At 36.0% G+C, this 12,500-nt stretch overlaps 2 protein-coding genes across 5 annotated transcripts in view; one reads left to right on the top strand and one right to left on the bottom strand.

Annotated features, from left to right (window-relative positions):
• The first annotated feature begins 22 nt into the window (after window positions 1-22).
• Window positions 23-12,500, top strand: part of LOC106870760 (chitinase-3-like protein 1) — a 25,722-nt gene continuing 13,244 nt past the window's right edge. The window contains exons 1-2 of one of the 4 annotated variants that reach the window (XM_089342350.1): window positions 23-814; window positions 12,361-12,500. The exon at window positions 12,361-12,500 is cut by the window's right edge and continues 23 nt beyond it. In XM_089342350.1, coding sequence (XP_089198476.1) covers window positions 12,497-12,500 — 4 coding nt within the window. In that variant the 5' untranslated portion in view covers window positions 23-814; window positions 12,361-12,496. The remainder of the gene's footprint in view (window positions 815-12,360) is intronic. The other 3 variants (XM_089342349.1, XM_089342351.1, XM_089342352.1) reach the window with 3 other exon arrangements.
• Window positions 1,687-8,692, bottom strand: LOC106870762 (uncharacterized). Its single transcript, XM_014916958.3, has 6 exons — window positions 8,616-8,692; window positions 7,864-8,112; window positions 6,234-6,319; window positions 5,545-5,723; window positions 3,978-4,101; window positions 1,687-2,077 (listed from the first exon to the last, which is right to left on the bottom strand). The coding sequence occupies exons 1-6, from the start codon at window positions 8,662-8,664 to the stop codon at window positions 1,928-1,930; spliced, it is 837 nt and encodes a 278-aa protein (XP_014772444.1). The 5' UTR covers window positions 8,665-8,692; the 3' UTR covers window positions 1,687-1,927.

Below are 12,500 nucleotides of genomic sequence, written 5' to 3'. Positions count from 1 at the left end.
ATACATATTCTTTTATTCTTTTATTCTTTCATTTAGTTCAGTGATTTGATGGCGGCCATGGTGGAGCACCGCATTTACTGGAAGAAATTGACCTCAGGATTTATTCTTTGTAAGCCTAGTACTTATTCTATCGGTACCTTTTGCCGAACCACTAAGTTACTGGGGCGTAAACAGACCAACATAGGTTGTCAAGCGATGGGGGGGGGGGACAAACACAAACACACACACACATAGTGAAAGAGACAAACTGATTAAAAGAAATTGCTCAGAAGGAAGCAATTTGAACTACAGGACGTTGAAGGAGATTTGCGGAGAGAGTGTTGATCCAACGGGAGTGAGGGTGGAATCCAGGGTGTTTCCCCCAGTGGTTGAGCTGAGAGACATTGAACCGTTGAGGAAGTATTATTGAAAAGAAAAATATGTTAAATTGTAGGAAAATCAAAAAGAGTAAAATGTTTTATGAAAGATAATGGTGAAAAAGTAAAAAAAAAAACAATTGTAGATAATGTAATTAACGGTTCAAGTGGGAGTGGGGTCCATGAGACCATTTTCATTTTTTTCATTTTATATAATTTTTCATCTCATTTGCATTCGTTTTATGTTTTTGTCCCCACTGTGGTCTTGTCTGTCCTTGTGGTGTCCCTTTCTGTGTTTGAGGCTTTATTACTAATAAAGAAATTGAACTGTCACCATGTAGTGCCTTATTGGATTTTACCTCGAGAAAAGAACCCCGAGGAAGGAAATATTTTGATACCATGAACTGAATTTGGACTATTTCCTACAACCCCCTAAAACTTTTCTGAAACGACCGCAGGTTTGGACTAATACTTTCAATCGCCTCTTTTAATTTGTTTTCTGCCTTCATAATACTTTTTATATATTTTATATATTTTAGGTTTTTATTTTTTTATGTTTATATTCTGATATTTCATTTTAATGTTTACATTTCTATATTCTTATCATCAAACTCTTAATATAAATATGTGGATATTGGAATGGAATAATACCTCATGTCCTACTTCTGAATTCTGAATTTGCTTGTCTGAATGTTTTGAGACAAATATCTGAAATTTATATCGTATACCAAATTTTATTAATTTTTATCTCATATACGGGCGAAAAAACAGTCGTACTATATACATACAGGAGCTTCATCTCCATTAATATTCTCGGAATATCTGTGTTGGTGGCAGCGGCGATGGTGGTGGTGGTGGTGGAGGTGCCAATGTTCTTGTTAGCGTTGCTGTTGTTTTTATTGTCATGCTCCTTTTTGTTGTTCTTGTGATGATAGAAGTGATAACATTTTGACTTCATACTTTTTCTGTCCTGTATTGTTGTTGATGATGATGATAATGATGATAGTGACACTGATTTTTCCGTTCTGCCGGTAGTTGACTCTTTTATGCGGAAGACACAATCCTCGTCTGCCATCGTTCTTTTATAAAACAAAAAAATTGAAGGGCGTGTTTGTTAAACAAACCCCAATTTAGCCCCTAATGGCTATGGATGGAGAAAACCTAACCAGCTCTCTATGGTCCTGGTTAGTTTAACTATAAAATGACAATAATTCAGTGCATAACTTTGTGTAACAATAGAAGTAACAAACTTATGGGAGCGATGCAGAATATGTCGACAAACGGAAAACAAAACAATAAAAATGATAAATAAAGTTGTTTGACAAGTTAGTTTTAAATCCAATTTACTCAATTCAATTTATTTCATTTTAATTATTTATTTTTTCTTTTGCATAGCAAGGAAAACCACATTACGATATCCTTTCACAAATTATTCTGCCGTACAATAGGAAAATATTGTGTACAAATAGAAAAAAATATTTCCCCTCAATTGAACAGAGAATATTTTATGAAAGTCTACTGATATAGCGATGTGGTGAGATTGCTAAACAAACTCAGAGTTTTAGCTTTCATTACATATCGTCATCATTCATATCTTCATCTTCCTCATCGCCTGTTCTATAATGGTGACCTCGAGCTTCCTTGGCTCTGTCGGCTTTCTTGATAACACAACATGCAATACGCTCTCCACTGTCATCCTTGCTGTCGGATTTTGCATGGATCTACATAAAATTGAAAATATTTATTAGAAATTAGCAATTAACGATTATTATATCTAATTTTGGTAGAAGGCCAGTAGTTTGGAAAGTGGTGAGACAAGTGGGGTCACATCAAGCGCTGTACTTAACTGGTACTTTATTTTATCGATGCCAAAAAGATGAAAGGCAAAATTACGAATTTTGGCTTGAAACCAGCATTTCTGAGGGGAGGGGCAATCGATTGCATCGATCCCAGTGCTTGGTTGGTTTTTTATTTTATCGACCTTGAAAGAATGAAAGGCAACATTAATCTCCACAGAATTTAAACTCAGAATGATTAGCAGTTTGTTCGACGCCCTAACGATTCTTCCCGCTGGTTGCCTCTGTTTTTATTGGAATTAAATTCTTTCTCCAGTTCTTAACGTGAAATGTAACCAGATCTCCATCAGTTTCGACGATGAGTATACACTTCTATCAAATGAATTACCTGTTCATTGAATCAGTATACAAGTGTCCGAGTATTCCACATTCACGAACGACTTTAATGTAATCATCAGAGAATTAAAGTGATTGTGTGTGCGCGCGCGCGTGACAAGACTGCACCTTATAATTGCCGATAGAATTCATCGGACGAGTTTTTCGTCCCTACAGTTTTATCACTAGAATTGAACCAGTCTGAGTCAGTGGTAAAAGGGATTTGACCATGACACTCCGCAGTGAGATCGAACCCAAAACTTTGTGATAGTGAAGCAGTATTTTTAACCGTTCACCACGTTAATAAAAAGTGGTATAAAGACGGCGAACTGGCACGCGGGACGAAAAGCTTAGCGACATTTCGTCCGTCTTCACGTTGATGTTACCTTTCACCCTTTTGGAGTCGATAAATTAAGTACCAGTTGCATACTGGGGTTGGTGTAATCGACTTACCTCCTCCTCCTCCTTTCCTCCGGGGCCTTGTGCCAAAATTTGAAACGAATATAAAGTGGTATAAATATCTAAGGCCAAATTAGACGGGAAATTAACATCTAAAACTAATACTGCTCAGTACAGTGCTTCCTAAACGGTGCGGCGCGTCTCGTGGGGGCGGCGCGTCTCGTGGGGGCGGCGAAGCGGATAGCAGGTGAGGTGGAATGATTGAAAGACACTCAAATGTTTAGGAACAGTTTCAAAAGGTTCATATGCCAAAAATAAGTATGATTTCAAAATTTAAAATATTATTTGACTGTTTTTGGATATACAACCAGAAACAATATCCATAGATCTCTTCAAGAGAATTATCCATTCTTTTACATTTCTCCACGACATATTTCTGTGAATAAGGATTTTTAGTTCTGACAAATACCAAAAGCCAAAAAGAAGAGAAAGTTTTCTTTGTGTTCATGAGGAGATAAGAGTTTGTTTATCTCGTCAAACACAAGCTCATACCTTACATTAAATTTGTGTACTTTAATATTTTTATAAGGTATTTGTGTTATATTTTATAAGTTATTTGTGTTATATTTTATAAGGTATTTGTGTTATATATTATATTTAACTCACTATTAGCCGTTGTTTTTCTATTTTTAAATGTACTTTTTATCACATAAAATTAGGCGTGAGCAAATTTTCGTTCCGAAAATGCGGCCCAGAGAAAAACAGTTTAGGAACCACCGGCTTGATATGTTGAGACAACGCATAAGCAATTCTAAATACGAATTAAAAATAAGAGGGTACGAATTTAACATGGGGTCTACCGTAGTATCCGTAGTCTACGTTGTGAAAAGACCTGATCTGGGTTAGGATTCGAGTTAAGGTTTAGAGTAAGGGTTAGAATTAGGATTAGGTTTAGTAGGTTCAGCGTTAAGATTAGGGTTTAAATTTAGGGTTAGATCGCACGCTAAAGTGGCAACAACAAAAGTATTTTTGAATTCTGAAGTCTACATACCACAATGGATTTGTCGAGGATTGAGTCGCGGCTAACCAGGCTTGAATCTCTGTCTGCGAAGTCTAAATTGACAGTACCACTACCGTCAGCCTGAACATTTCCCCAATCTCCAGCATGGCGGGAACTTAAAAAAAGTAATATATATATATTATTAAGTAATACTGAAGACACATGGCTCAGTAGTTAGAGCGTCGGGCTAACAATCGCGAGGTAGTGAGTTCGATTCTTACAACTTTAATTGACAATGAAGATTGCCACAATAGGCCTATATACTTACCTGAAAAACTCTGATAACTGGATGCTAAACTTGCCTTAAAGCATGAAAACAAGAAAACTACATACTCAATAAGAAAACAGGAAGAGAAATATCAAAATGAATTCCAAATACATCAAATTCCAGAATCAGACGTACTGGAAACAAGCACAGTAAAGGTTAAGCGTAGGAAGACCCTTGCTAAAGCTGTTGCCTTCGATAGTCTTACTGATAAATGGCAAGTACCCAAAGACAGTTACTAATGCTGATGTTTACAAAGCCCTTACCTATCAATGGTTAGTGTCTTCTGGCTTAAACTCAGAGACAGAAGGGTTTATCATAGCAGCCCAAGATTAATGCGCATCTGCAAGAAGCTACCAGACCAACATCTTAAAGAACGGCAGTAGACCAACATGCCATGTATGTAAACAACAAAATGGAACCGTCGATCATGTTATCCCTATGTGCCGGGTGAAAGTAAACAACCTGTGGTTTATGGATGACCTAAAGCTATTTGCTAAGACTGAGAAAGACATTGAAAAAGAATTACTTACATTTATCCTTATCTGTATGGACATATAAAAAAGTGACATTTATTTCTTATAAACGCCGAAATGTGTAGTGTAAGATACAAACAAGATGGTAATTTATTTTCGAACGCAGAGACACCGTCAGGACAGTAGAAATATTGGGTAAATTACCCTTACAAAGTGGAAAAAAATGTCAATAAACAGCCATGGAACTCGAACCTGCATCTCTTGAAAACTCCGGTCGAGTGCTTTACCATTAAGCCAAACTGCGCGGGGACAAATTAGTCTGCTTCTTAGACGCTTTTAAACCTAAATGTCGGCCGGCAGCTTAGCTGAATGTTAAAGTACTTGGCCGGAGTCTTTAAGAGATGTGGGTTTATATACATACATACATACATACATACATACACACACACACACACACACACACACACACACACACACACACACACACACACACACACACACACACACACACACATATATATATATATATATAAATAAACATATATTGACGTCATAAGAATTTATAAACTTTAGAGAAAGCATGAAATAATTCTATTTTGGAATTAAATGTCGAAGCAAATAACTAATAACCCAGGACTTACATTCTGTTATTTATAGCATTCATTTGCTTCAAGGTTCAATTGCAAAAAAAAAAAAGAAACAAACATTTGTATTCGTTTTTATGTGAAGTTATATTCGAAGACAATTCAATATTAAACTAAGGGGGCACTCAACAGTAATTGGCAAAGATATACAAAATAAACAAGGAATAACGTACGCATGAGGAGCATCTTTTGAACCGTGTTCATGACCGTGTGGGTTGAAGTGACCGCCCAAGCTGTCACAACTCTTCGATGTATCATTCGATTCATGCACGTGGAGTGCATACTGTCTTTCAGGTTGATCAATGGGGAGGCCAAGCACTTTCACATAGACTCTCACTTGATCGACAGTTTCCTTTAAATAATAATAATAATAATAATAATAACAATAATAATAATAATAATAATCTTTTCTGCTCTAGGTACAAGGCCCGAAATTTTGTGGGGAGGGTGCCAGTCGATTATATCGACCCAGTACGCAACTGGTACTTAATTTATCGACCCGAAAGGATGAAAGGCAAAGTCGACTTCGGCTGAATTTGAACTCAGAACGTAAAGACAGACGAAATACCGCTAAGCATTTCGTCCGGCGTGCTAACGACTCTGCCAGCTCACCGCCTCAATAATAATAATAATAATAATAATAATAATAATAATAATGGTTTCAAATTTTGCCAGAAGAGCAGCAATTTTGGGGGAGAGGATGAGTGGATTCCATGTGCAATACGAAAACAGTTTTTAATTTTTTCAATTTTTTAAGTGTCAATAGCGTAAAAGTTAGTCTCGTCCTTTATCAACGTAGATAAAACGGATTTTAGGTTGAGGATTCTCAGAATACGCTTTAAGGATTACAGTAGGGCCTTACCTGCGTAATGTGGATGTGGCCAGTGATATTTTGCCACGTTTTCAGTTGTGTGTTTGGTTTGATATCGCAGTGGGCTGAAGTTGGTGCTAGAGAAAATAAGAAACTTCTTTAAGAATACACACTTTCTCTCTATTTTTAGCCGCTTACAAACGTGTGAAAACGCAGAAATGAATACAGTTGTTCCTGGTCTAATATTTAAATCAAAATGAGACTGTATTTACAAATAGCAAGCTTTATTTACATATATCTGTCATTTAAATGTGAAAACGTAGAAAGGAATTGTTTAGAACGTCGGTTCATGAACAGGATGGCGGAAGAAACAGGACAAAAAGATTACAAAACTGGCGATTCTCAATCTGAAATGCCCCGCTCTCTCCTGCATCCATGTTTAAAATTTCAGCGCGATCGGATGAACAATACTCGAGTTATAAGCGCACAAACAGACAGACAGAACGGGATTTATATATTAGATGTACACATATATATACATATACATACATATATATATATATATATATATATATATATATATATATATATATATATATATAAACACACACACACTTTTATATATATATATATATATATATATATATATATATATATATATATATATATATATATATATATATATATATATATATTTATATATATATACATAGATGTGTGTGTATGGATATACACACACACAGATATATGAGGAAAGAAGTGAAATCCGTGTTACGATCGTTTCTGTAAGCGAGCGATTTATTATCTCATATCTTATACAATATTACGTAATACATAGTTCAGCATGTAATAGGTTCCACATGTGCAATGACATTCATGCTTGCATTCACATGTGTGCATACACATGTATAAGCATACATGTTTACATACATAGATGCATGCGTATATATTGGGTCATCCCATAAATAATGTGGTTTTTTCAATTGCATGAACTAAAAATCGGAGGAGGACAGGAGAAACTACCTGTATTTATTTGCTATAAAAGCAGGTAGTCATTTTACCTTGTCCTTATTCTTAGTGCAAGTTTTGAAGAGTGCAGTTCAATTTTAACAGTTATTGTTAGAAAGCTATAATGGAAGTGATAAAGGATTATATTCACCATATTTTGCATTATGAATGAGAACGATGCTCCACCCACCATATTCGCCAGACATTGCCTCATCTGATTATCATTTATTTTATAATCTTCAAAATCATTTGGACGGAAAAAATACGAATTCTGTAGAGGGGGTCAGAACAGTACTGGAGGAGTATTTTTCATCACGGACAAGTGAATTTTGGAAGTGGGGGGAGGGTTGCAATTCTACCAGATGGAAGAGTATTGTTGAAAATGAAAAATAGAAGAACGAACAAGTATACACGCAAAGACATATGCACATAAATCAACACATAAATACACACACACATATTCTCATCCCAACACACACTCTTGTACAAACAAGCATACTCACGCTTGTACACACAAAAACATCCATCCGAAATTCTTTATACGCACTTAGACCCAAACGTAGGGACGAACGAAATACCGCCAAAACTTTTTGCCCGGCAAAGTTTTAACGATTCTGCTAGTTTGCTGCCATAACAACAGTTGTAATAAGATAAAATATTTCTGTTAACTTACCTTTGTGGAAGCTGTGGAAATGCACAAATCTATAAGGATGAGAATGACGATGGCCAAAACGACTGGGATGTGAATGAGAAGCATGGTGGGAATGTGGACGAGAACCGATGGCTGAGGGCAGACCGTGAAAGTAAATATGCACATCGTTCAGGTGTTCTTGCATCGCATCCACAGTTTTCATAATATGTGTCACATCCTTCTGAAGCTTCGTCAGTTTATCCTCATCTCCTGACTTTTCGATTGAAGCAGCTGAAAACAAAGAACAAACAGAAAAAAGATTTTAGTTTGTTTTCGCTCACAAGAGTCTTCACTGATTCATTGTATTACTCTTTGCACTGCTCATGGGCTCACTATACGTTAAACTGACCCCGTATACCGTCCACGACTAACTCTGTGTTTGTGTGTGTATGTGTGTGTGTATATACATATATATATGTAAGTGTGTGTATATATACATATATGTATGTGTGTGTATACGTATATATATATGTGTGTGTGTATATACATATATATATATATATATATGTGTGTGTCTGTATATATACCTATATGTACATATGTTTGTGCATGTATGTATGCATGCATGTGTGAATGGGTGTATGTATGTATGAAAGTATGTATGTATGTATGTATGTATGTACGTCCGTATGTCTGTCTGTATGTCTGTCTGTCTGTATGTATGTAAATGGCCGCTAGTCGAACAACTGGCCCCTGACAAAACAACAATGAAACGAAAGTAATCGGCAGCTCACCTTCAACAGCCAGCACCACGAGGGCCGTAAGAATGAAGAAAGATGCCATGATATCTTGTTGATGACACGACAAAACTAGAAAGCTGAGGGTTTGTCTTCGTTTTTATAATCGTTTTTAACCAATAAATCTTGGTAGACGTGGACATAAGTGGAACACAAACCGTTTTCACCATCAAAGAACTTCCATTAACAAACGATCGCTTTCACTGATGTTAGATTTCTCCAGATTATTCTCATCATATTTCACTTCATGGTCATGGTGCACTTTTGCTCTCTATCACACCTACCCACCCCTCCCTTCTCCCTCCTTCTCATACGAGACGTTTTACACTACACCCCCACGATCACCCCACCCCCATCCCGTCAGTTTTTCACATACCCCCAACCAGCCCCAGGAATCTATCATCATCATCGTCGTTGTCATCATCATCATCATTATAAACATCTTCCTCTCCTCATCCTTATCGCCTTATATATATATATATATATATATATATATATATATATATATATATATATATATATATATATATATTATTCTTTTATTCTTTTATTCTTTTACTTGTTTCAGTCATTTGACTGCGGTCATGCTGGAGTACCGCCTTAAGAAATCGACCCCAAGACTTATTCTTTGTAAGCCTATCGGTCTCTTTTGCTGAACCGCTATGTCACTGGGACGTAAACACACCAACATCAGTTGTCAAATGATGGTGGGGACAAACACAGACATACACTCGCATATATATATACATGTAAATATATATATATATATATATATATATATATATATAACGGGCTTCTTTCAGTTTCTGTCTACCAAATCTCACAAGGCTTCGGTCGGCCCGACTTGCCCAAGGTGCCACGCAGTGGGACTGAACCCGGATCCATGTGGTTGGGAAGTAAGCTTCTGACCACACATTCACACACATATAGAAGTACACACGTACGCGCGCACTCGCCCCCCACACCCACACACTCATGTACATTTTGTTTCTTGTCTGTTACTCCATTGACCTGATCGTTAAACCATTGTTCTTTAATTTCATAACTTGTCAAAATCTCTAAAACAATGGCGATATTCTTTTTATGATTTATTTCTGACCCTCACAGTAATTCGATAATTTATCGTTTTAAGAAACATTATACTACATATTTTTTTTGTATGTTATACTTATAAAATATACAATATCTACTAAAAACTAAATATATCAAAGTTTAGTTTAATTACAGTCTTATTAAGACTAGAGTCGTTTATCATTTTGCTTAAGTTTCTGACGTGAAATCCTTTTTACGCAGTTTAAATTGAAATGAGAAAGGTTTTACGTGGTTCTCATTCAGCTGAGATTAACTTTATGGCTCATAATTCAGGGGTCAGTATACTGTGTGTGTGCAAGTGTGTGTTAGCCTGTGTGTATATATATATATATATGTGTGTGTGTGTGTGTGTGTGTGTGTGTGTGTGTGTACATATATAAGTATATATACATATATATATGTATATATATGTGTGTATATATATATATGTATGTACACACACACACACACACACACACACACATATGTAGAAAGAGTGAGAGAGAGAGTGAAACAGGAGAGGGAGAGTGTAGTAGCACACTTCTATTGACGTATATTAATAAGTATGTACAATGGCTGCATAGATCAGTTTACCGCTACAACTCCGGTTCGAAGTACCAAAAAGGAGATCAAGTGTTGAAATTGTCTGTCCAAAGCGGTTAGAAGCGGAATCTGATTCAACGAGTATAAATAGATCAAAAATGGATGACAGACATGCTACACATTTGGCGTCACTCGAGGATACTCACTTCATAATAAAGAGTACAAATCAGTGATAAACAATAAAGCACAAAACAGTTATGGTAGATAAGCAAAGTCCCTTACAGCTGTTTCTGGAATCCTTGAGCGAGCGGACCATGTTAAGATTTATTGAATCTTGCATAGGTTTGCTCTGTCTTTACCTCACATTCTAGTATATTTCTTAATTCAACAATGATTCTACTTTACCTCACATTAGAATATATTTTTCAACTCAATCTTTTTTTCTATCTTAGAAATGGCTCTATTAGCTTATATACATCTGCTAGCGATCATCCTGACTTTTTTTACCTGCTGATTAATTTTCCTGCTGAACTAAAACATCCATATGCGGTTCTATCAACGGACTTTATAAGACGTCATTAATTCTTTGATTTCTCTAATCCGTTAATTCTTTAACCATGGAATTATCAAACACAGTTACCGCTCATTCTAACTGATGACTACTAACATCCTCAATTAAGAATCTTTTTTTTCTATACTGTTTTATCTCGATCTCTCTGATGAATGAATAATTGGATTACATGAATTCGTTATCCATTTGCTCAGGTATTCCAGAAACAAGTTACCTACCATATACCATTATTCTATGCTTTATTTATACTTTATACTTTATTCATACTCTTTATTATGAAATAAATATCCCCGAGTGACGCCAAATGCTTTGCTTGTCCGTCTTCCATTTTTGATCTATCTGTCTGTCTATCTATCTATCTATCTATCTATCTATCTATCTATCTATCTATTATTTATCTATCTCACTCATGCTCTCTCTCTCCCTCCCTCTCCCCCTCCCCCTCTCTCTCTCTCTCTCTTCATATGTATATATATGTATATATATATATATGTGTGTGTGTGTGTGTGTGTGTGTGTGTGTGTTGTGTGTGTGTGTGTGTGTGTGTATTGTTGTATTTCGGGATGGTCATTTAAAAATTTTTTTTGTCAAATAAACACACGCACCATATATTCGTTCTTCACTTGTTAATTATTGTTCTTATTCTAACTCATGTCCATTGTTCGGAAATCTTTCGTCACACATTTGTAACTTCCTCAATGACACTTTCCGTCTTCGTGTGTGCTCTTGCACGTGGGGACCTATCGAATGGATAAGTTCCTCAGATCAGGGATCTTATAGGTGCACCAGGCCTTTCTACAACTTTAATGACACTCTGGTATTTTCTGTTATCATACCATGAGTTGGCCGTACCTATCTTTTTTCTGGCCCTTTCTGTGTTGTTCCAGGAATTACTTCTGTATAGCGGGGCAGATCCCCTTTGCATCACTCTCTATGATGGTTTTGCAGTTAGCTCTGACTTCTTTGTACACTCCAATCCTGTCCCTTTGGGAGAACAATTATATTGCATATAGGATGAACCCACAAGTTAGCTGTAAGGTTAGGAACATAGTGTATAGCTTATGATGTACTGAGGGATGGTGCAGAAGCATGGCAGCTACTTTATCTTTTTTTATTTGTTTAGACTGCGGTCATTCTGGAGCACCACCTTGAAGAATTTTTAGTCGAATTCTTCAGTCTCTTTTGACTCATTCTGTCGGGTTCTTTTGACGAACCGCTAAGTTACGGGAATGCAAACACACCAACACCGATTGTCAAACGGAGGTGGGAGGGGACACAGACAGAAAGATACACACACATAGACATACATACATACATACATACATACATACATACATACATATATATATATATATATATATATATATAGTATAACTAATTTAGGGACGAATCACCACTCTACAACTCAGAACCCGTCCAAATCCATGCTGTGAGGTATATACCATCTTAATATATCTAAGATTTTAATCTAGAATTTAAATTAAATCATATATTACATAAATCAATCATAAAATCAGATAAATAAATCATAGAAATAAGTTTCTCACTTGTTTATAGTCAGCAAAAAAAAGAAAAGAAGAAAAAATGCGGACAAACAATCAACAAACAAACGAACAAAAACCTCAACCTTAATTCACTTATCACCTTATGTTGACTCTCAGCAATCACTTTTATCTGAGAAATCAAAGAGCTGATGA

The sequence above is a fragment of the Octopus bimaculoides genome, chromosome 25 (genome assembly GCF_046866305.1).
Source record: "Octopus bimaculoides isolate indiv1 chromosome 25, ASM4686630v1, whole genome shotgun sequence".
In the NCBI taxonomy this organism is placed as follows: domain Eukaryota; kingdom Metazoa; phylum Mollusca; class Cephalopoda; order Octopoda; family Octopodidae; genus Octopus; species Octopus bimaculoides.
The sequence above is the reverse complement of the archived record's forward strand: the minus strand, read 5'-3'. Positions and strand labels throughout refer to the sequence as shown.

Excerpts from the sequence above, each read along its gene's own strand:
- LOC106870762 (XM_014916958.3), bottom strand. The coding sequence starts at position 8,664 with ATGGCATCTTTCTTCATTCTTACGGCCCTCGTGGTGCTGGCTGTTGAA. Across the intron at positions 8,113-8,615 it reads CGTGGTGCTGGCTGTTGAAG|CTGCTTCAATCGAAAAGTCA; the intron begins GTGAGCTGCCGA and ends CTTTGTTTTCAG. Across the intron at positions 2,078-3,977 it reads TCCTCGACAAATCCATTGTG|ATCCATGCAAAATCCGACAG; the intron begins GTATGTAGACTT and ends AATTTTATGTAG.